This window comes from Molossus molossus, unplaced genomic scaffold (genome assembly GCF_014108415.1).
Source record: "Molossus molossus isolate mMolMol1 unplaced genomic scaffold, mMolMol1.p scaffold_m16_p_19, whole genome shotgun sequence".
NCBI classification, from domain to species: Eukaryota; Metazoa; Chordata; class Mammalia; order Chiroptera; family Molossidae; genus Molossus; species Molossus molossus.
Window position 1 is genome coordinate 11,543,229 of NW_023425354.1, and position 25,591 is coordinate 11,568,819.

General features: G+C 36.3%; 1 protein-coding gene across 4 annotated transcripts in view; it reads right to left on the bottom strand.

Annotated features, from left to right (window-relative positions):
* HELZ (helicase with zinc finger) overlaps positions 1 to 25,591 on the bottom strand; it is a 164,026-nt gene that overhangs the window by 55,619 nt on the left and 82,816 nt on the right. For 3 of the 4 annotated variants that reach the window (XM_036269914.1, XM_036269910.1, XM_036269912.1), the window contains 8 exons: positions 24,570 to 24,903; positions 23,402 to 23,532; positions 17,035 to 17,214; positions 16,399 to 16,503; positions 8,961 to 9,139; positions 5,583 to 5,701; positions 4,359 to 4,504; positions 2,968 to 3,115 (listed from right to left, as the gene is read on the bottom strand). In XM_036269914.1, the coding sequence (XP_036125807.1) occupies positions 2,968 to 3,115; positions 4,359 to 4,504; positions 5,583 to 5,701; positions 8,961 to 9,139; positions 16,399 to 16,503; positions 17,035 to 17,214; positions 23,402 to 23,532; positions 24,570 to 24,903 (1,342 nt within the window). The remainder of the gene's footprint in view (positions 1 to 2,967; positions 3,116 to 4,358; positions 4,505 to 5,582; positions 5,702 to 8,960; positions 9,140 to 16,398; positions 16,504 to 17,034; positions 17,215 to 23,401; positions 23,533 to 24,569; positions 24,904 to 25,591) is intronic. The other variant, XM_036269913.1, reaches the window with a different exon arrangement.

Consider the following 25,591-nt stretch of genomic DNA (forward strand, 5'->3'; position numbering starts at 1 on the left):
ATTGTGTTTTGCCTGGCCGGTGTGTCTCAGTGGTTGAGCCCCATGCACCAAGAGGTCACCGGTTCAATTCCTGGTCGGGGTACATGCCCATATTGTGGGCCAAATGCCCAGTGGCAGGCATGCAGGATGCAGCCAATTGATGTTCTCTCTCATCGATGTTTCTTTCTCTCTCCCTCTCCCTTCCTGTCTCTAAAATCAATAAAGAAAAAAAAACTTTTTTTAAAGAATGTCTTGATGCTTAATATTTATTTATTATTTTTTTAATCCTCACCTGAGGCTATTTTTCCATTTATCTTCAGATAGAGTGTGAGGGAGGGAGGGAGAGAGAGAGAAACATCGATGTGAGAAAAACACATAAAATGGTTGCCCCCCACAACCGAGGTACTAACCCTTGACTGTAATTGAACCCGCGACTCCACAGGCCGAAGTTCTAACTGCTGAGCCAAACCAACCAGGGTGGTGCTTAGTATTTAAATTCTGCTTTTAAAACCCCCAACTTGGCATTATATTGAGACCATTTCATTACTGTGGGATATGAGTTCTGTCAGAATCAAGAAAAGAAAGGATGACCTTTCTCACTCTCTTTTCTTCTATCATGTTAAGCATATGAAAGACAAATTTAGGCAACAAACACATAATATTAAAAAAAAAAAAAAAATGTTCCCTAAACCAAGGACAATTATACACACTAAAAATGCTATATAAATATTCAGCTTCAGATTCTTTAATTTTACTTTTAATTTCATCCTCTATTCTAAATTCTTTATGATTTTAAGTCTGTGTGAGACTAAATTATTTTTATAACAAAACCTAAACTATTTCCAAATCTCATAATGTTCTCCTAACTCTTAGTTAGAACCTCTATAAAGAAAAAAAATCTCATTTTCCCTCTATTGATGTAACTGGTGCCACTTGCTCTTGAACACAAAACAGATCTGAGTTTCACCTATAAATGGTCTACCCTCAAGAAAAGTCCAAGGCTTCTGAAAACATTTCACTGTGCAAACATGCCTACACTGGTATTCAAAACTTGGAAAATCTTACCCAGAAACCAAAGGGCTTCTACTCCTGGCCCAAACAATCCCTTTATCCCCACTCTCAGCTCCAGTGAACAAGGATCAGTTTTTGCCCCTTGGAGAAAGAGACCCTGGGGCAATGTGTCTTACCAAGTTTCACTGGAGTAACCAAGGGGTAAAGAGAGTGACTGAACACCCATGCTCTGCTGGTGAAGTTCAAGGTGGCTTCAAATTCCTCTAAAGTTACATGTTTAATATTTAACGTTCGGCAAATCTTAGCCTTGTGTTTCAAATATGAAAAATATTTCCTTTTCCTCCCCTAAAATTTTTAGTACAATGATGATCCAGGATGATGCACCATATTTGTCCTATAGTTTGCAGGTTTCCAGGGAAACATGCATGTCACCATGAAGGAACAAGTGGCCCAAACCCAGGAGCTGAGCCTCTGGCTAACACCAACCCTGCTCAGGACCAGTGAGGGCTCAGCTCTGACCCCTGATGTCAGGGCAGGACTACCGAGCCTTCTGGATTTCAGGGCATCCTCTCCCTATCAGCACTCACCCTACCATGGCTGGTTTCCTGGTTTCCTAGTTTCCAGACCAGTGGCTTCCAATCTGAGTGTAAAAATAATAAAGGAGACCCTAGAGTTATGGGTCAATATTTCAAACATTTAAATAAAAGTTTGCCTTTTCTTAGAATTAAGTGGCACAGACTAACTAAAATGTTAAGTATCTTTGCTTTCGGCTAGGATTTTACCAAGTGGATACTATTGATTTTCTTGTACTAACTTCTAACTAGGACTCTGATCAATTTTTTAAAGGAAAATGAATTACGATTACATCATAAAAGCCATGTCTTTAAAAGTAAAATGAGTAAAGAATGGGACTAAGGAACAAAGGAATACAGATATCCTAGATCAAGGACCACTCCCCTGCCCTGGCCAGTTTGGCTCAATGGTTACAGCATCAGCCTGCAGACCAAAGGGTTAAAGGTTTGATTCTCAGTCGGGGTGTACAGGAGGCAACCAATTCAATGTGTCTCTCTCACATCAATGCCTGTCTGCCTTTGTCTGTCTATCTTTCTCTCCCTCCCTTCCAGTCTATCTAAAAAAAACAAATGGAAAAAAATATCCTCGGGTGAGTATTAACAACAACAACAACAACAACAACAAAGAACCATTCCCCCAGTGAACAACCATGCACTCCCCATCCCCATCTCTGGGTCTCCTTAAGTTCAACACTCCATGTGCTGTGATGACCAGAACTTATCCAAAGGGACTCTGACCTGCTGGCCCCTAAAGACTTGACCAGGTTTTTGTCTGCTGCCTGATCTGACCCCTCATAGTACTCACATACTTCTGAAATTAAAAAGTCAAACTGTAAGAGAACCATACAAGTTGTAGAATATAATGGGTTAGCAACATTGTCATCTCAGTCTGTGTGATCTCTCTGGAGCACAGGATTCTGCAATTCAAGCCTTACTCATTTAAAATGATACCTCATTTGAGTATACACTATAAAATGTAATCATAGTCTATTTTAGATGGCTGACAATAATAATCTATATAAAATAATACTGGCTTTTCTTTTTAATGAAGTCATGTATTTTGCATTTTATCATAAGACAAAATGTAAATGAAGTCAAGCCTCTGGCTGTAACCAACAGAGCCTTTCAGCACACTTTAAAGTGCATTCAGGGCCCCTGGGAATGGTGGGAAAAGGCGGCCCTGAGTCAGTAGGTTTGGGGTAAAAAAAAAAGAAAAGGTTTTTGTTACCCACAGGCAATTCATCTTAATAAATCAGTTATATAAGAAGGTTAACTTTACATATTATTTTCATGTAAATAAAGTCAATACCCAATGAGATGTCAACTCACAATTTTAAATAAATGCTTAACAAGACCAGACTATGTGACTGGGAAATATTAACAATTTGCAAAAGAACTAAGGTACCTCTGCATTATTATAATAAGCTGTGCTATTTTTTTCTTGAACATCTTCCCCTCGTGCTGTAAAGAAAGTTAGTGGGTAGAAATCCTTGTGCGCTGGTTGCTTTCCACTGGCCATCAATTTGCCCTCATAGAAGAGCTCAGAGGTGTAACTGCAGAAAAAGACCAAAATAAATAAAGAGCAATCTATCATCAAAATTAAATTCACCCATTAAAAAAAAAAAAAAAATCAGTCAATTCTAATAACGTTGCTTTATGTCCATGATTAATTTTAATCCAAGCATCTAATACCAATGAGGCCAAGATTTTCTCCAAAATTACAGCAATAACATCAGAGTAGGCTCAAAATTGGTAAATGAATTGATTTAGGTAAGGTACAAAGCCAGAATCCAGAAAGAAAAGGAAGAAATGATGACTGTTCAATACCAGATGAGAATCTTGCTCTATGAGGAAATATGCTAGCTATTATATTCTTTTGGTTAATACATATTATTATATGTGTAGATCACATACATGCAAACAAAGATATAGAGATATTGAAACAATATACACAACTAAAGGACATTCAAGTCTTCAACAATACAACAAATGCTCTTTGCTGATGAAGATTCTATCTAGTACTTGATTTATCACTGACTGCGGCAAATGACTGGCAACAATCAAAGAGGAAGCACCTATTGAGATATTAATAAAGCCACAGTGAAGTCTGTATCTTTATATCTATCCTACTGCTTTCAGAGAAACCTAAAAACGGTTTTCACATGACTGACACAATCTATATTATTAAATTATAATACTAAACTTTAAAACATAAGTTTCTGGTGGAGGTAGGGGCTTTCCAGAGTGCTGGTAATGTTCAGTTTAATGATCTGGATGCCAGTTACATGGGTGTGTTCAGTTAATGACTATTCACTGAGCTGTTACTTATGATACTTTTACTTTTATGGATACATACTATATTTAACAGAATCCTTTAAAAATTTTATTACTAAGTTTCATGGTTTTCCTCCCTCCCTCCCTTCCTTCCTTTCTTTCAAACACACCCCTCATATAACACAGACAGACACAATAAGCAAACCATTATGTAGTTTGTCAACATATCTGTTTATTACATAATGTCATTTTACATATATACTATATATTCAGTCACAGAAAAATATATCATAGCCAGTAGAGTCTAAAGTGTTAGTTTCCAGAATTGCCCTATATTGTGAGAAATTACAGCTCTGACTTTTGAAGTTTTCTTTTACAGACATAAAAGTAAACATAATTTGCAACACTAGAGACACCACGTAACTCTACTGGGAATAATCTGACCCTAGCGACAATGCTGTTTTGAGTCCCTTCCCGCCAGGCCACAGGAAGTGTGACACACAGAGGGCAGTTCACACCTACTTGATGATAGCTTCATGGGAGCGGTAGTTCTCACAGAGGAGGATCCTGCATGGAAACTCAGCGGGGTAATGCTCATAGAGTCGATCAAGTAATGAAACATGAAGGTTTCTCTCCCTGGCAAACTCGCTGTAAACAAAAGGACTGAGCTGTAACAGACAAACATACAGAGAAAACTTAATTAAATATACAAAGAGTACATATACGTCTGCTATGCTGAAACTTCTGATGTATTAAACCTCAACATGCTGAATGCTAGAATAAGCAGAATCCGAAATAATATCTGTGAACAATTTTACTACTATAAAGAACGAGGCTAAACTTCTAACTTTTCATTTCACTATACCAACACTGACCTAGAGTTCCTACACACAGATTAATAAAGGGCTCCTCCAACATAACAAATAGCTACTATTCAGTTATTTCAGGAATGCAACCCACTGAATCAGTGAGGGAATCAGTCAATCAGTTATTTCATTAAAACTGATCAACTATTTTAAATGGTGAGCTAGTAGGATATTTTGCGTATACATAAAATTTTTTTTAAATAATTGGCAAAATAACCTTTTTCTCATGACAAAGTAAAAGGAGCCATTCTTGATTATACTTCTGACAGCTAAAGAACAAAATTAAAGTACTTTTAGCAAAGAAACAAAAACAGAATTTGTTCCTCTACACATTCAATTCTTTCCTGGATGTCTTGATAACTACAATACTAAATAGGTTCTATCTTAACTGTGGCAGAAGAGATCTGTAAAACAGATTTTAATAGAAAAATTATCTTTCTCCTTAATATCTAGGTATGCAAATACATAAAATAAAACATATTTTTTTAGACTCTGACCATTATTTTTAATTAAGCACTCTGTTTCTTATGATAGCAAAAAATTAACCCTACAGAAAAACAAATGTTGGAGGAACAGGACTTGAGGAATTGCAGGAAAAATAAATTTAAACTTGCTTTATAAAGAAAAGTAAGAATCAAATATTCATACTATAGAGAACTGAACTTAAAATTAACAAACATGAAAATATTATTAGACATTATAATGGGATAGTAATTTTCCTTCAGAAATATTAGTCTTTTTCACTATTAGTGCAGAAGTATTTAAAGTACTTAAATTACAGCACATGGCACAAATCACTGGATGTTTTAGAAAACAGAATATTAAACAACAATATAAAATTCAAAGTTGTTTTCAATATGATGATGCAGAGGGCACTCACCTGCATGTGGTCACCAGCCAAGACAATCCGAGTGTTCTGAGTTGCTAATGCTAGAGGCATAATGGTTTCACACTCCATGGCCTGGGCAGCTTCATCTAACAGAATGTGCGTAAAAAACCCTACAAAGTACAGTGCAAACACAATAAAGCACATTAAAGCAGCAATAAAGGTTGGAGCAGTTTTTTGTTTTGTTTTTTTCACTTCTGCTAAGAAAAGAATTTAGTTGTTCTAATTTAAGAGTTATGATACCTTTAATGCCAATCCTCAATTTAGAAAATCGTCAATTTAAATTATTATTTAAAAACTAGAGGTCAAAAGGAGTAATTATTTTACTCAATAAAAGATACATAAGTGGCATCTGGTGCTCACGGCCCCAAGACCAACAGCTGAATCACTGTATCTAAAAATATTTTAAAAGTACCAGATAGTGGCTCTTCATCAAAAAGAAGAGCTGGCAACCAACACTGACAGGCCCAAAGTCCTTTCACGGTGTATTTGGTGAAACACCAAAAATAAAACAATGGTAGTTTATAAGTTACTTTAACCTAAATATGCATATTCGTACCCAAACCCTAATATAAAGGATAAAGTTATAATTCAACTTTGAAATCAAAGGGTATCTATTAACAGCATATTCACTAATTTGATAATTTAGGTTTATTGTGTGTGCATATGAAGGCAAAAGTAGGTTTAAAGTTGTATGTGAATGTTTATTCTTGTATTATTTATTAAGTATTGTATTATTTTCCAAACAGACAACTGTAAACCTACTTTTGCCCACCCTGTATATACATATAAAATACATATAATTTTTTTAGTCTAAGACCTACCCTGAAAACATCACCAGTCTGGGAAAAAGAAAAAAAACAAATACTAACAAATGTCAGAAAGTACATTATCAAAAATCCCCCAGATGTAAACACCTACAGTACGAGGCATCCTTTGTCTTAGTTGTTGCTGCCACTCATACTGGGGCACAGAAATCTGTGCACAGAAAGGAGGGAAAGGGGCAAAAATCTCCTTGCTGTCTCAATGTGCAGAAGGAAAATGTTGTGCCCTACTGCTAACCCAAGGAGATAAGAAGGGGGCCCAACCCACTTTTTACTAATATAGCAAATAACACAAAGTAGTTTCTCAACAGAATGACGTTATAAAACTCTGAATTAATCAGCCTACTGTGAGTTGGCCCAAAAATATAGCCTCTATTTCCATAAATATCAATAAATTCCAAGCAATCTGTTCATACAACTTTCTAATGCAATTTGTTTTTAGATGGGGAATTTTCTAAATCTTACTGAATGTAGTAATAACCCTCAACATCATCCATTTAAACAAACAGCTATGGTTGACAACACAATTATTAATACCTGTTGTCCATTTACCCACAGTGGCACAAGCAAGATATGGACACATACATTTTTCTCCCTGTTGAAAGAATTTGTGTTTTTTTGTTCCACAAGACTAATTAAGGAAGATGATTATATAAACAGAAAATTAAATTGGAAAAAAAAACTGAGACTAGTAAAAAAAAAAATCTGTTCTCATTAGATAATATTTTAATTAAATAGAGCTAGGCTTGAATCAGGAACTAGATAAATCATGAAATTATTATACCTATTGCTTAAGCTAGTAAAGGTAACTTGAATTAATCAAACTGACTTAGCCTTAGCCTAGGTTTTCTTATCTGGAAAATAACTCTCCACAGGGTTAATATGAGAATTAAATGAAATAAAGTATAAACACTCAGAACAAAGCATAGCCCACTTCTATTAAGTATTCTTCCATACCCTCGCTCTTCAAAAACATTATTTACTCTTTCTCACAAAACTATACTGCTTAGGAAGTTTGGAGGTTTTGGTATTTAATCTATATGGCAAATATGTAGAGTATAATCATAAAGTAATGAGACTGATTGTTAAATAAACATACCAAAATTTACATTTCAAATAAGTGTTGTTCCATTCAAAGAAGTCAGTTGGGAGGAAATATAACTCATTCCAATGATGCAGTCACTGTTCAAAACATTTTTGAAACTCTGCTTTTGTAACTGCCCTCACCAGCCAGCTATGAGCTGCATGCACAAGAAAATAAGTCTCATTACTGAGAGGCACGTCTCTTTGTTTTAACCACTGATGGTATTGCTCAGTTTGATTACCTACCTACCTTATTTACCAGTCTCAAAAAGACTTACATGTTTCAGAGGTATTTTGGAGCTTTTCTAAAATTGAATCTACCCTCTAAAAAAGAAAGTCTGGCCACGTTTATTCATTTAAGATAAAGAGAGGTTTATCAAGGGCCTCCAGGTGTCTAGGCCTGCGGCCAGGTGCCAGGAATACCAGGTGAACGGAACAGCCTCTACCTTCCAGAGTGTTCAAAAGAATTTATCACTGGCTCTGAAAGCAATTCCAAAAGGAGAGAGCAAAAAAGTATTGAGCCATGCCAACAATTATAATATGGCAGCAATAAATGAATACTCTTCCAAAACAACTAACTTAAAGTGATACTATTTTTGATGGTTAAGTTCTGCCATATTTATCAGAATTTCTTGTCATCTTATATCTGTATTTTGTATAACAATAGTTTAATTTTACATAGTTCCTGTCTTATAACAATCTCAACATTATGTAAACAAACAAACAAACAAAAACCCTATCATGATTGTTGTCTAAAACACAGAAGTATTTTAAAACAAAAACTTGAGAAAACTATAAAAAAGCACCAACACTGTTCAAATTTGAACTTTTCACATGGTCAATAGTAAATAAATACTATCTGATCAATTAGAGAATAAACAGAATAGCAGTCACTAAAATGTCTAAACTAGGGGTTGACAATTTTCGTTTTTTGTAAAGAACCAAACTATACATTGTAGGTTTTCTTGGCCAATCTTTTTTGCAACTATTCAACTAAGTTTTTGCAGCACGAAAGCATCCATAGGTAATAAATATGTAAATGGGCATGGCTGTGTTCCATCCAATAAAATTATATTTTATTTATTTTTGTTAACCCTCACCTGAGGATATTTTTTCCATTGATTTTTAGATCGAGTGGAAAAGGAGGAGGGGACGAGAGAGAAAGAGAGAAACATCAATGTGAGAGAGACACATCAATTGGTTGCCTCCCACATGACCCTGACCAGGGCCAGGGATCAAACCTGCAACCCAGGTACGTGCCCTTGACCCCGGAATCAAACCCATGACCCTTTGGTCCACGGGCCGACACTCTAACCGCTGAGCCAAACTGGTCAGGGCCAATAAAATTTTATTTATAAAAACAGACAACAGGCCGCAGGCCATAGTTTGCCAACCCCTGGTCTAGAATGAATGCAGAAGCCCTAGGCATTCAGAGACCCCCTGTCTGTGTCTTGAGTCAGCATACCAGGTTCAAGGTCCAACTGACAGAGGTACTGGGAAGTATTCAACGTAACAACAACCACTCGGTGCTTAAGAATATCTTCTTTCTGTGGCATCTGAAAGGTGGAATGTGCGCTTGAGATCAAACAGTACTGATGCACAACTGGGTGAACAGTCTTTACCCAGCGATTTCTGAAATATACCCTATAAAAGAAGATAATATTTCCTATTTGTATTTATTAAGATCTTACCAGTACCTGATTATCAAGACATTGACATTATTATGTAAGACTACAATATCTAGAAATCAGCAAATAAACCTGATAACCTTTAACACTCTACTGGATTAGAATTTAACATACAACTGTGACTTCCCCTACCAAAAAAGATTCAAACAGAAAGCATATGCACTACCATAAAATGAACATAATAATTTTTGCGTTCAGACTGATCTTACAAGTAGAATGACACGCAAACAGTATCATAAGCATTATAGTTTAAGTTCAAAGCATTCCCATTTGGAAATTACTTTTTTCTTAGAAAAATACACTTAATCTATTTTAATTATCTATGCTAACTTACAATAGAATTGCATACTGATAAAAGAAATTTAAAAGTTATCTGCATTTCACTTTAGAATATATTCTTACACTTGTATTTAAACAGACATCTATCTAATGTTCTAGAAATTTAAAAAATATAAATTTTGGCTATCAGAAAATCTTAAAAAATAGTGTCTTCCATTAATTACAAAAGAAAAATATTATTAGGCCTCAAGCAATAGATTACTAAGATAGTACAGAAACAACCTTTCCATCTATCCACCCATCCACCCATCTCTAACCCAGCCACATAACAAAGATCGATTTGGTGTTTACTATGCTCCAGCACACAGGCAAATCACATGACCTGCAAGCTTTCATAAAGGCTTTAGATTTACTCAAATTTTAATGGAAAGCCAGCAGAGAGTTCTGTCAGGTCAGTCAGATGACATGACATATTGTTAAAAGACCATTTTGTTTCTCTGGACAGAATACATAATTTGGGGGAGGGACAGTGATATGCTGGTCAATGTTGAACAAGCAGCTCTGTGGGTGAGGTGAAACTGATTTTTAGTTTGCTGATTTCTGTGGTATAAAACCTACTACCATGGCCAATTTCAAGCTACCAACATGAAGTCACTGAACATGAACTTCGAAAGACATGCACATGATAGGCTCTCACAAGCCAATACAGCTGGATGACACACATCACTGTCTGGAACAAAGGCAGGAGCAAGGGCATAAGCAGGGAGACCAGTCAGGAGGCTGTTGTAAGGGTCTGGACAAGAAAAGACGATAGCTCGAACTAGGAGGATAACAGTGGACACGTGAAAATGGTCAGGTTCACTATACATTTTGAGAGTGATGTTAACAGAATTGACTGATGAACCAGATGTGGAATTTAAGAGAAAGAGTGATTTCATGCCTTTCAGACTAGATGGATGCCAGGAATGTTTACAAAGGTGATGAAAGCGAGGAAGAGATCTGCAGTGGGAATTGAGAATTTAGTTTTGGACACAGTCAGTAATAAACATCTAAATGGAGATTTCCAATAAGCAGGGGTATTATATAAGTTTGGAGATCAGAAGAATGCCTGGGATGAGAAATATACAATTATAATAATACTTAAACCTTGAGACTAGATGAGATCACCTGGAGAGTAAGTATACATTAAAAAAACAAATTAGCTGGAAGAATGACTGATGGACCATACCAACATTTAGAGCCTGGGAAAAGGAGAGAGATACAGTGAAGGAGACCAGGAAGCAGCAGTCAAAATGGGAAAGCGCCCTGGCCGATCTGGCTCAAGAGTTAGAGCCTCGAGCGTCGGCCCTCAGACCGAAGGATCTTGGGTTCAATTCCCGGTCAAGGGCACGTACCTGAGTTGCAGGTCTGATCCCCGGCTCCAGTCGGGGTCGGTGTTGGGCAGGAGGCAACCAACAGATGTAACTCTCTCACATCAATGTTTCTTTCTCTCCCCCACCCACTCCCTCCTTTCCACTCTATCTAAAAATTAATGGAAAAATATTGAGTGAAGATTAACCCCTCTCCCCAAAAAGGGGGAAAATACTCAAGAAGTGTAGGATCCAATCAAGGAGACTGAACTTCCTTGTCACCAAACCACGTGGACATTTTCCGGGCCCATCAAGTTATCTGACTTATTAGCAGCATCCAGTTCTGTGGTTGCTCCCTCCTTGAAACTCTTCCCTCAGCTTTCATGACTCGACCTTCTCCTGCTTCCATTCTCCCTGTCTAGGTTAGGAACCCTCAAATCTTAGTCTTGGCTCCTCTTCTCAAGCTCTGTTCTCTCCCCTGACAATCTCATCCAAGTCCTTGGTTTCAATACCCTAATGACTCTCACATTTTCCCTGTCCAACCAAGACCTCACCTCTGAGCTCCAGGATGCATATCTAACTCTTCACTTAATATTTATCTCCTTTAAGATATTTCACAGCCCGGCCAGGGTGGCTCAGTCGTTGAGCATCGACCCATGCACCAAAAGGTCGCCGGTTCGATTCCCGGTCGGGGCACATGCCCAGGTTGTGGGCCCAATCCCCAGTGGGGGGCATGCAGAGGGCGGCCGGTCGATGTTCTTTCTCATCGATGTTTCTCTCTCTCTCTCCCTTCCTCCCTCTCTAAAATCAATAAAGAAAAAATAAAATTAAAAAAAAAAGATATTTCACAGGCAGCTCAAATGTAAAATTCACAAAAACGAATCTCTTGATCTTCTAAAATGGATTGTAACCCTCCATGAAACACTTAAAACTGGCTGTCTTCTTTTAAGCAAATTTTTTTTAAAAAAGTATTTAATAAATGGCCCTAAATATAAACTGTAATGGAGGAAAGTAATGTACTTCAAAATATTACTATGATAGAAAGAACTGTAAACTTTGTGAAAATAACTTATATCACTTCTAAAAGATGCAAACATTGCCCTGGCCAGTTTGGTTCAGTGGTTAGAGAGTCGGCCTTCGGTCCAGAGAGACCCAGGATCAGTTCCTGCTAAGGGCACATACCTCGGTTGCGGTTTGTTCCCGGCCCTGGTTGGTCATATGGGTGACAGCCACTCGATGTGTCCCTTTCACATCGATGTTTCTCTCTCTCTCTCTCTGTTCCTCTCTCTACCTCCCACTCTACCTGAACAAAAAATGGAAAAATGTCCTTGGTGAGGATAAAAAAATAATAATAAAAAATAAAATAAGCCCTGGCCAGTTTGGCTCAGCGGTTAGAGCGTCAGCCTGCGGTCCAGAGAGACCCGGGTTCAGTTCCCGCTAAGGGCTCATACCCCGGTTGCAGTTTGTCCCCGGCCCTGGTTGGTCGTGTGGGTGGCAGCCACTCGAAGTGTCCCTTTCGCATCGATGTTTCTCTCTCTCTCTCTTCCTCCCACTCTATCTGAACAAAAAATGGAAAAGTGTCCTCAGGTGAGGATTAAAAAAAGAAAAGAAAAGAAAAGATGCTAACATTTAAAAAGTTTTAGGTGTTAATTAAAAACTGTAAATTAGATCAGCAAAGCAGAATTTACTTTCAAATATATGAAAAATCTCATTTTACTAACTACCTGAAAAAAATCACTTATAAATTATGATCCATAAATATTAATTAAAATATATGTATTTAAACATAGAAATTAAACTTTAAAATGCTAGCAGTATTATCTATAGATGATGAGGCTATAATTTTTATTTTCTTCTTTGATCTTTGCTATATTTTCCATAAATAAACATTTCACGTAAAATTGATTTTTCAAATCATTCATTAAATCTAACTCTAAGCACTGTTTCTTCCTCAAAGAAAAAGTAGTTATTGAAGTTCTAAGTCTCACTACTAACTCGTTGGCAATCACCTCATGTTGAAGCTCGTAAGAATACAAAGTTTGATTATTAGGTCCACATTGTCTTGAAAGTACAATATTCTAGCACTGACTTCAAAAAGATTTAAATATTTGGCGCTGAATGGTGCTACTCAGTGATTAGAGCACCAGCCCTTAGACCAAAGGGTGGCAGCAGGTTCAATCCCAGCCCTGGCTGGGGTGCATGTGGGAGGTAATCAATCAATGTTTCTCTCTTCCTCTCTCCCTCTCCCTCCCTCCCTTTCACTCTCTCTAAAAATCAATGGAAAAATAAATAAGTAGATTTAAATATTTTCTTGGTACTCACATTTTTTGCAACATTTAAGGTAGACAATGTCTGTAAAATTATTTTATTTTAAAAATTTAATTGATTTTTTTAGAGAGAGAGGAAAGGGAGAGAGGGAGAAACATTGATGTGAGAGAGAAATATCGATAGGCTTCGTCCTGCACGCCCCATAACAGAGATCAAGCCTGAAACCCCGGCATGTGCCTTGACCAGGAATCGAACCAACAACCTTTCGGTGCACGGGATGACGCCCAATACAACTGAACCACACTGCCCAGGGCTATAAAATCATTTAAAACACATCCAAGCCCTGGCCGGTTTGGCTCAGCGGTTAGAGCGTCTGCCTGCGGTCCAGAGAGACCCAGGTTCGGTTCCCGCTAAGGGCACGTACCTCGGTTGCAGTCTGTCCCCAGCCCTGGTTGGCCATGCGGATGGCAGCCACTCGATGTGTCCCTTTCATGTCGGTGTTTCTCTCTCTCTCTTTATCTCTCTCTCCCTCTCTCCCTCTCTCTCCCTCCCACTCTATCTGAACAAAAAATGGAAAAGTGTCTTCAGGTGAGGATAAAAAAATAAAATAAAACACATCCAAGAATATTATCCAAAATTGGAGAATTGATAGTGGCAAGTGACACTTCCAGGCTCATAGTATAAAAGGTCAATGACACCAAGTAATTTATTTATTTCTAGAAACAAACCATCCACATATCCCACATGAAGTATAGTAATACTTAATACAGGAGACTGGTAATATAAAATTTTATTCATATATTGAATTCATATGCAATAACCCAACCCCCAAAAAAGTTATTATTTAAGATACTCTATAATCAGAAAGACCTGATCCCAGAAGAAAATCTGTTTCTTTAAAGATCTGTATAAAACAACAAATACTTTCTATTTGCCCAAAAGAAGTAAATGTACACTTTCTCCATAATCTCTATTCACTAAGTGACCACTTTGTCAGAACCAGATACTGATCTTCAGAACCACACAGAGAACAAAACTGTGCTTTCCTCTCTTTTCCACTTTAAAATCTTCTAATTCTAAGGAAGTAAGAAGTAGAAACTGAAACTAAATGTTATATAAAATGATTTCTACAACCTCCATCCCAAAATATTTTAACCTGGCAACTAACAGAATTTTATGGATTTTAACCATAAGGATGCATACTTAATGTATTAACTATTTAATATTTATGACTACTTTCACACTTTATCACATTTGCCAAAGCCTGCTCTAAACTATACTGTGAAAAGAGCAAACTCCTCATCAGTCCTACTCCATAGAGATACCAGATCTTTAAGGTCAGAGGCAGACGCTTAGTGCCTTCTTGTGTTATTTCCCCTGCATCTTGGGACAATTCAGATAGAGCTGATCTCCCCCGAATGCTCAGCCATTCTACCTTTCTCTATTCCATCTCCCATATCACTCAAGCTTCTTGTCCAGTAGGAAAATTATAAATAAGACTGAGTTAATGTAGTAATAGATGATGCTAATAAATCCTAACATTTCAATGCATTAATCCTTGTAGGAAATACATTCACAAGTTAAGACCTTTCCCGAAGAGAAAAACTACTGTGAAAAATGTAGGGCCACGTAAAAAAATACTTGTAGAAGTCAAGCTTTTTCTTATGTTATTCCATTTACTAAATAAAATAACAACAACAACAAAAAGTGTATTTAAATATAGTAAAATATTCTGCATCCTGACTGAACCACTCTTGAGATTTGTGGAGTGGTGAGATTATCTGTTAGATGGCAAGTTTCTGAATTTGGGCCATTGCCACTATCCATATACCCTATTGGAACATAACTTATTCTACATATTTAGATGCACTATGTTGAATTATAACCACCAAAACATAACTTTACATGGGAAAGCTAAGCATAATGCTAGTCAAATGATGGATTTTAATATTAATCAACAACAGCTCTGCTGTCCACATGTCAAATGACCTATGCTAGGCTGACCAAGGTTTGAGAAACTTTTATTCCATTATTTCCAAGCCAAGTACACCATGATAATTGAGACTGCCATGGTTATCACATAACACACACAAACACAAACATAAACACACATGCACACACTTCCAACAATAAAGCAAACAAACATCTCCATTAAAGAGTACTCATAGCAAAAATGCTACTCACTATCCAATTTTCATTTATGAGCTAAAAAGATTAGAATCCAAAGCAAATAAATTATTGATAAATTTATCCACTGGCAAATACCACATTTTCATTTATAGTATATTGTATACATGTGATGTTTTCTTAGTAAACACAATTGAATTGTATTGAAAATAATTACTTGGCTCTAATATTCCACAGTGAAAATAAAGTATGGCATAAGAACCTGTATTCACAGGCCATGTCATTTTTTCGCTTTTGTTCTTTTTAATGCAACTGCATAATCATTCATATGGATATTTAAAAAATTAAATAGCAAAATCTCATTTTTTTCTATGCCTAGGCTCAACAAATAAAAAGTTAGTGAATTATGATTCAAAAGTGTGGTAAGAAATTAATTTGTAAACAATAATTGTATTCAAATAATATAGGGCATGATATATTAGTTTATAAAATGGCAAAACTAAACATTCATTCATATAACAATGAAAGCAAATGGAATAATAACCACTTAATGATTCTTTATTGTTTTCTGAAGAAAAGGATTTAATTCCCCCATAATCCTATATTTAAATACATTCATATCCATATATACTGAAAGGACCTTTCTATATCAACCTCAAGTTTTCTTGGACACTTTGTCTCTTAAATGAAAGCAAAGTTGCAAATACCAGTCAATTACATTTTGTTGCAGAAATCACTTCAATATTTCATGCTTCTCTAATGTGTAACTTTTGTGAAATTACCTGCATGATCACAGTCAAATCTTATTTCTATAAAGAACTATCACTGCATGACTACTCTGCCATGCAAAATATGCTAGAATTTTAATTAAATTTTATGTAAATCATATTTGTTACTTCATCATAGTAGCTTTTAGAGGTACACATCAAAATCAGCTCAGACTATAACAACATTTTTACATACAAAACTTAAAAAAGGATGTCTTTTTCTTTACTTAATGTTTAAGATGTGAATGGTCAAAGATTTTACAATTTTTCCTTAATTTAAATGGTTTCTTCAAAAGGCATAACCTAAAAATGCCAATGTACAGTTAAAGATTTTTGTATTCTCAAAGTTACTAAAATCTTTACAGACACCTTTTCTTAAGAATAATAAAGTATGATACAGATACATAATAAGCCTTAAAAAATACCTGAGAGGTCTTGCCTGGGGATTGCCTGCTTCTACATATGGATGTAAATAATCCTTTATGTAGAGATCAGCAGCACTATTAGAATGGGTGCAAATGAGAATCCTGCTGAAATAAATGGTGCAAATAAAAAGAATGATAAAACACAAAACTATTCAAGCAGTATCATATCAAAAAAAAAAAAAAAAGCAGTGGCCATTTTAACATTATACATTTCCCTCAACCTACTCACTAACCTCTATCATATTACTGAGTAATGCTTTAGTAAATTATATTACACATATTGCTATAAAGGAAATAAGTTTCATACAATTATTACTAAATCTAGCATATAAAACTACTTTAAAAAGATCTAATTCTTTGGCTCTAATATATAATCATAATTCTTTAGCAGACTTGGGGTTTTGCTGGTTACTTAAAAGCTATCCTTTATGTTGTCAATATTTTAAAACAGTATGTTTTAAGAGAATTCAAATTTTAGTGCTTTGAGGTATGAGTGTAGGTCTTTATCTCTCTTTTTCATTTTTTAAGACTTTTACAAAGGGGATGAAAACTGTCTTGCTAGTCTTCACTTTGTATTCACAAGGACAAAGGCTGTGCACTAGTAATGATGTTGGAGCACACATCCCACGATCTCACCTGGTCTCCTGCTGCTGGAGTATGTGCTTTACAGCCTGAGCTAGCGTGAAGGTTTTGCCTGTTCCGTAGGGTCCAATGATGAGAACAGGAGGCAGCTGTATTGAAAGTGGGGTTGTAATGGCCAGAACAGCCTCTTTCTGTTTTGCATTTAGTCGAGGATCCAACTGTTCATCCCACTGTCTATAGAAAATAAAAATTTAAGCCATTTTAAACAAATGCATCTTATTAATAAACAGAACACAACATACAAGTCTCCTGAATTTCACTGAACCGTTAAAAATACTCAAACAGCTCTGGCCGGTCTTGCTCAGTGGTTAAATAGAGCATCAGCCCGCGGACCAGAGTCCCTGGTTTGGTTCCCGCTGGGGACACGTACCTCAGTTGCAGTTTGTCCCCGGGCCCAGTTGGGGTCATGTGGGTGGTGACCACTCGATGTGTCTCTCTCACATCGATGTTTCTCTCTCTCTTCCTCCCTTCTCTCCCTCCTGCTCTATCTGAAGATAAATGCAAAAGTGTCCCCGGGTGAGGAATAAAAAATAAAAAAAAAGAAAAGAAACAACATAGCAGCTATAAAATGCTCATTCTAAAATTACTTTTTAGAAAATTACCCAACAGAGTCAGTGTAAGATATTTTATTATGTTGATCAAAACTCACTTTAGTTATCTTGTCCTATTTCAACTGCAAAAAGATAAGCAACCTAAAGACATCACACATTATTGATCTAGTTTCTCCCAAGTCTGTGTACAGTAATGACAATGTCTCTAAAACGTAGTTTCCCTCTGCTACATACAAGCATCAAATAACCTTTTTTTCTGTTAATAATGAAGTAGTAGTTTCTTTGCTTAGCAAATAAAATGCAAAAGAAAAGCTGATTTCCAAATTCTAATTCATTAAAAGATCTCTTAGTTAAGTTTAAAATAAAGGGAAAAGAAAATACCCGTATGTCCTTGGTTGAGAGATACAAACTTTTATGAAGTTCTTAATTCAGAAAATAGCAGTTTTTTTAAAAGGCTAAACAAACAACATGAAATGTTCTCTAATATTTTCACATGCACAAATATTATACATTTGTCATCTTTTTCAGGGTATAGAACACCTGTCATGGCAGCACAAATGGCTGCTGTAATGAGATCCAGCTTCCTAGTGTCCCTTCTCTGACTTGGCTAAGTTTCGAAGATTTAAATGGACAGCAGATGCTGAAAGGGATCAAACCAAGTGGAGAATCAACAGCATGCTTTCTCACAACTAAAATTAAAATACTAAATATCACAATAACTATGGTAAAAATGATAGGGATGTGAACCAAAATAGGAAGGGCGTGTAAAGAGACAGAAAATTTGCTGAGTGCCCACAAAATAACCCTGAAATAGGATATGGTGTAGTAAAAATTCCCTCTCTGCGAGGTTGTGCTCTACTTAAATCAGAAGCTAGTTATTTATGGAAAATCTTAACACTTTCAGTTTAAAAAAATTATTATGGTAGATAATTTCAAACAAACAAAATTATCCTTAAAAATGTAAAACTTTAAAAAACAAACATTGGCCATATAAATATCCCACTACTTATTTTTCTGAAATTTAAAACTTTCTAAGTAAAAAAACAAAAAGACTCTGACCACTGACACTAGAATTCCTGGAAACTAGTCACTAAAGCTCAAGCATTTTAACTCCACTGAGTTGAGCATTAACCAGCTTATTTCCTCAGGATTCTACTAGTCCCTGGCAATGTTTCTCTTCTACAAAGGAAGGTGCTTTAGGTGATTGCTCAGTACAGATCTAATACAGGTGGCAGACACTGTGGAATGGTTACCTTCAAACCATCCATGGCACCCTTTCTGCGTTTTCTCTACTGAGCCTAGACAGCTAGAACACTCCATTCCCAGCCTCCTCTGTGGAAGACCCAATAATTCTGGTCAATGAGATGTAGGAGGAAGTTCCTCAGTAGGGCTTCTATATCCAATAAAACAAAAGCGTCATGAGAAAAAAGCCCTTTCTGCTACTTGGCCTTCCTCCTTTGCCTGGCTGAAATCAGCTCATGGTAAATAAAACTGCAGCAGCCATCTCATATTCATGAGGTAACAGGCATCAAGAAGAAAACCAACACGCTGTGTATGGCAGAGGAGGGGGAAACCGTGGCCCTTGGTGGCACTGCTGAGCCCTGCACCAGCTCTGAACCACCTACCTCTGGGCTTTTATCTCTACATGCTGAAGCCACAGTTAGGTCAATAAACTGTTACCTGGTTACTATGATTCTACGATACTTGACCCCGTGGTTCCTTTGTCTGTACATAGAGATAACGATACTTGCCTCAGATGGTTATTGTAAAGATCAAATGAGATAATGCATACATTCTGTTTAAATCAATAATAGAGCAATAAGTGCTCAATTAATGTTTGCTTCCATTACTGTAATATTTTCTGAGGATTTCAAACAATGAGATATAACTTGACCAATACACTTTTAAAAATCAAGAAAAAATTTTAAAAACTATCTCTAATCTTTCAAATTTGGGGACTTTAATGAACTTATTAATGAAGACATATACCTAAGTGTAAATCAGAGAGATTAATGGTAGATTTACGAGTATAATTCTAAAATATGTCATTTATTTCTTTATTTATATAGCCCATTCTATACTTATCAATTGTTTCAATGTAAATAAACGCTCCGGAGCAGATCTGAAATTTTAACAATGTTGGTCAACTCTACAGTTTCTGGTCTTGAATGATGAACATTTATAGAAAGCCAATGAGTAAAATAAATTGTCTTTATTTATTGTGCCACCTACTAAATTATTTCAATGTTCTTTTATCCTGGTTATGATTAATTTATATACTACATACCCAAGAATAATTTCTCAACTTCATTATCTATCTAAATTCTACATTATTCCAGAAAAGATTTTATTTTAATTAATTAATTTATTTTTTTTATCCTCACCCGAGGACATTTTTCTATTTTTTGTTAAGATAGAGCGGGAGGGAGATAGAGGAAAAGAGAGAGAGAGAAACATCAATGTGAAGGGACACATCGAGTGGCTGCCACCCGCACAACCAACCAGGGCCGAGGACAAACTGCAACCTAGGTACGTGCCCTTAGCGGGAACCGAACCGCGGTCTCTCTGTACCGCAGGCCGATGCTCCAACCGCTGAGTCAAACCGGCCAGGATTCCAGAAAAGATTTTAAATGGCTAATGATTTCTCAGTATGTTCCCAGATCCAGATATATTTCAATTACTATTTATCATTGTAGTGCTATGGAATCTCTTCCTGCTTAAAAGTTTTCTGCCATTTAACATTTTCTTAGTTAACTTTAACAGTTAATACTTGTAGTCAAGGGTATATGAATACATTGTTGTACACTATATAATTTTCAGAAGTGAGCCTATCATGTAAATACCTAATAATACTGGCAGGGCCTCACGCCTGAAACTCTAATTTCTTCTTTAAACTTGAAATTCTTATTAATTTAAGTGTGTCATATATTAACAATCTGTGAGGTCCTGTTGGAGATTCAAAGATAAATATGATGTGGTCTCTCCCTTTAAACAATTCAGTGGGTCCTAGGCTTATTGGAGGGATCACTTTATAAGTTATATAAATGTCTAACAACTGTATACCTGAAACTAACGTAATATTGAATTTCAGCTGTAACTAAAAAAAAAATTTTTAATACATTTTTTAAAAGTTCAGAATCTGCCCTGGCCAGTTTGGTTCTGCAGTTAGAGCGTTGGCCCACGGACCAGAGAGACCCAGATTCAATTCCAGGCAAGGGCACGAACCTCGGTTGTAGTTCGTCGCTGGCCCTGGTGGGGTCATGTGGGAGGCAACCAGAAGATGTGGCTCTATCACATCAGTGTTTCTCTCTGTCTCTCTCTCTCTCTCTCCCCCTCCCTCCTACTCTATCTGATAATAAGTAGAAAAATATTCTCAGGTGAGGAAAAAAATATATTAAAAAATTAAAAGTTCAGAATCTAATGAGAACAGTAGAAATGTACACAACTGACAATAATTAATTTGAGAGAAATAATGCCTGAAAACATAAAAACCTAGCATATAGTAGGTATTCAATAAATATTTGTTCAAATAATAAAATGAAAGGACAAGCTTCATCTACTTGAAGGAGAGAGCACTAGAGCTGGACTAAATCTTGAAAGACAGATAAATCTTCAATAGATCAACACTGAGCAAAGAACCCTCACAGATGAGAAGACAGAGCTGCAGAAGGAAAAATGTAGAGTTTAATGGGCACAAACTTTCAGTTCTGAGAGATGAAAAAGCTCTGCCCATTGACTGCACAACAATGTGAATATACTTAACACTACTGAACCATATACTTAAACATGATTAAGATGGGCCCTGGCAGGTGTGAATCAGTTAGCTGGGCGTCGTCCCGTGCACCAAAAGATTGCTGGTTCAATTCCCGATCAGGGTACATGCCTGGGTTTCAGGTTCAATCCCTGGTGTAGGAAGCAGCCAATCGATGTTCCGTTCTCACATCAATGTTTCTTTTTCTCTCTCCCTTCCTCTCTAAAAATCAATAAAAATATTTTTTAATGATTAAGATGGTAAGTTTTATGTTATGTAGATTTTACCAGAAATTTTAAAGAATTTTTTAAAAGATAAAGAGGCAAATAAGTGTAGGACAAATTAAACAAACTTCAGAGTAATTAAAGATGACTAGAGCATAGGGATTTAGAAGAAATAAGAGGGTGTAAGTAGAAAAAAGCACAAGAAACTGAGAAGACACTGTTGGAAAGCACTGTCAATGAGACCACGTAATAGAATTTGGTATCAGGTTGCTCAGACTTTATCTACATATCAAGAGGAAGCCTTCAAAGATGTATAAGCAGTGAAATGGAATGATTATTTTAGCAAACTCACTCTGAAAGAAATATGAGGGTTGGCCCAGAGAACAGAGACACACAGCAGGAAGGAAGACCGACTAAAAGGGACTGAAATAGTCCAGCTCTAAATTAAGCATGGGCTGTAAGGATGGGAAGAAAGGGAAGGATGCAGAGAAGCTAATCAAATGAGAACTGAGAAAATGTCACTGGATTTTGACAATTAATAGACCAATGATTACTTTCAAGAGAGTGAGGAGGTGGCAAACAGAGATTACAGAATGAATCAATAAAAATATTGAAAATACGCAGACTATTCCTGCTCAAGAATTTTGGCAGTAAAAAGAAAAATGGGGACAGAATAGTTAGGGTAAGTGAAAACAAGGGAAAAATTATTTGGTTTTTGTGTTGGAAGGCACACTTTGTTTTGTTCTGTTTTTAGGACCAAAAGAAATGAGATGTGAGAAGCGATATATGCCACCTTTAGGTCTCGCCCATAAAAATTTCCTACATGATGCTCTATGCTCATTCTTCCCATCTGCCAGCTGGATGCCTACACCCAGGGTGACCTTGGAGACCACGTATTAAAGATACCAGAGCCTCCATCAGAGATGGAAGAGAGCGACACACCAGTGATAAATAAATGAATTTCTATTGTGTAGAGCTACTCAAATTTAAAAAAAAGAAAGAAGATGGGAGTGAGCAGAGCAGGGGCAGGAGCCAAGAGGATGAAACCCAGTGAGAAGGATGAAAAAAAGATGTAATCATGCAGGCATCACTGCTGTTATTCTGGAAACAAAATAGAAGTATCATATTTAATTATACTATGTAAAGAAGGGCCAAACAGAATTTAAGCAGAAAAATATTTACATAACCATTAACTTGAGAATAGTTTGTGAAATGATATCTTCTATGATAATTTCTCCATTTTGCAAAATTGCAAAAATGTCTTCTATATTTAAAAATTATTTATAACTCATGTGGAATTCAATGAACAAACTGAATTACCAAGCAAAATAGAGACAAACTCATAGAGAGCAGTCGGACAGCTTCAGGCTATGGGGGGGATTGAACACAAAGAGGGAACTCATGGACATGGACAACAGTGTGGTGACTGGTGGGGAGGGGTGGAAGAGGGCATAGAGGGGATAAATGTGATGGGAAAAAATAAAATAAAATAGAAAGTATTGCTAAAAGAAAATTAAAATATTTTAAATTAATCATTTTAAACACTATAGAAAGGCCTGAATTTTCCCATTCAACTTCTACTCAGAAATATTAAATTGCTTGGCATCAAATAAAATTAAGGCCGTTTAGAAAAGCAATAGAATTCATTAATACACTGAAGAAAAGTAAAGACCTCAAATGTTGCAAGGGTTCTTTTACTCTCATTTCTCAATTAACAAAATGTTTACTGAAGAATATAGAGAAATTTTCTTACAAAAGTAAGTGTGAGTTATTTGATATAGATAATTAATTTAACATTAGCAATACTTCTTTGAATGAGATAGCTCCTTTTGTACCTGTTGGGACTCCAAGGGATGGTTGGAGTCATAGTGATGTCTGGAAATAAAACCCCATTGTCCTTGATCCTGTCTAGCGCATAATGCATTTCACAGAGGGGTAATCGATTTAACTGAAACTGAAGTTCAACCTGAAACACAAGATAAAAATAATCTTTTTAAGAAGTAAACGTCGACAATTGCAGCTCACCAGACTACTGTGTGGAGACCATATTTCAGGGGGATCAAGTTTAGAGATTCTTTTAAAGTACAATTATATTCTAATAATAATTATCATGGTTAATATTTGCTTAGTTTATTTAGTGCCAGGTACTATAACGAATACTTCACGTAGATTATCTCATTTAATAGTACCAATAATGTATATACTATTAATTAACCTCATTTTACACCTAAAAGAAACTGAGGCGCCCTGGCCAGTTTGGCTCAGCAGTCAGAGTGTCAGCCTGCGGACCAGAGAGTCCCAGGTTCGCTTCCTGCTAAGGACACATACCTCGGTTGCAGTTTGTCCCGGGCCCCAGTTGGGATCCTGTGGGTGGCAACTAGTGGATGGATGTGTGTGTGTGTGTGTGTGTGTGTGTGTCCCCGCCTCTGTCCCTCCTGCTCTATCTGAAGATAAATGCAAAAATGTCCTCTGGTGAGGATAAACAAACAAAAAGAGGCACTTGCAAATTACTTAATCTCTAGATAAAAGTTATCTGATGACACCATTCCTGAATGAAGAATACATTTGATATAATCAGAACATCTGTGAAATATCTCTTGAGTGATAAAACCAGCCCCAAGATACTATTGATTTACTTTGAATAAATAACATTCACCATTTTAGGTTTAAAAAGAAAAAAGATTAGCTTTCCAGTTAAGTATGGCAGATTGAACACACAGTTCACCTAAGAATCCATAAAGACAAAGAGAACAGGAGCAGATACAACTTCAGATGGATGTAACTTAGTTTCTTTTCATCTTTCTCCCCTTGCTGATTTAAAACTAATCAGAAAACTTGACCTTGTATAAACCTGGAAGGTTTCAGATGTTACTTAAAGAGAATCGATTTCCTCTGAGTGTCACAACCCATCAGTGTAACACTCCGGGTTATGGCAGGCGGAGGAAAACCAAACCAGGAGAGTGCCAGCTGAAAAAGAGACTCTTGCCACACTTCAGAACATACCTGTGTGTCACAATCAGGCCGAAGGTTAAGTTCTTCACAGCATTCCCTGGATATCCTTAAAAATATATATTCTTTTGTTTTTTCTTCAATAGTAGCTTCATAAACCTTCTCTTTGGTTCCCTGGGTCTGTACTAACTTCTCTTTAGGGACTGGTAATAAATAAACAGCATTGACTTTGGTCATCACCAGCCGTCCAGCCAAAGTATCTTCAGAAAGTGTTTCAGTAAGTTTAAAGCGACCAAAAAGTTGTCCATTCTGAGCATACTTTGCACCTCCAGAAACTCCAGTGAGCATGAAGCTTGCTAAAATCTGCAATTGCACTTTAAGGTTGAACCTAAATCAGAAGTGGAAAACGAGTATAAGTATTTTACATCAAAAACTTAAACTAGAAGAGCAAAACAAAATAAATATAAACATAAAAAAATTAAAATTTCATTTTCATTTCTACTCCACTAACCTAAAAACTACATACTGTCTGCCTGCCTTTAATCCAAGCTGGAAACAAAACTTTTTAAGTGAATAAACTCTCATTCAGTAACAAGGCACATACTGAATTGTGCTGAAGAAGACACACATGTTTAAAAGTATAAGCATTTAAAATGAAGCCAACTTAAATAAAATGAAATATTACATATTATTAACATGAAAGTGTTTGACCATATCATTGGGACAAATAAGTCTTTACAATCACCTGGAACAAGAAGGAAATGCACTGCATTAAAACCCAATGAACTTTTATTAAACTGACGCTCTCTAAGTAGATTTTACCAAGACCTTCTAACCATAAAAATTCTCTTTCACTGAATAACATCATTCTGTTAATGAATAACATCCAAAATATATTTTCATTCATGGCTACACAGAGGCAGATCTCATGCAGGAATTAGAGTATGTGTGTGAAAGAAACAGAGAGAATCAAACTAAATTACATATAGTCGAGCAATATAAAGTCAAAGGAACATTTAAAGTAATTGACAGCTCTCCTCTTTGCCACCATGAAATGGTACTCAGATGAAAGACAC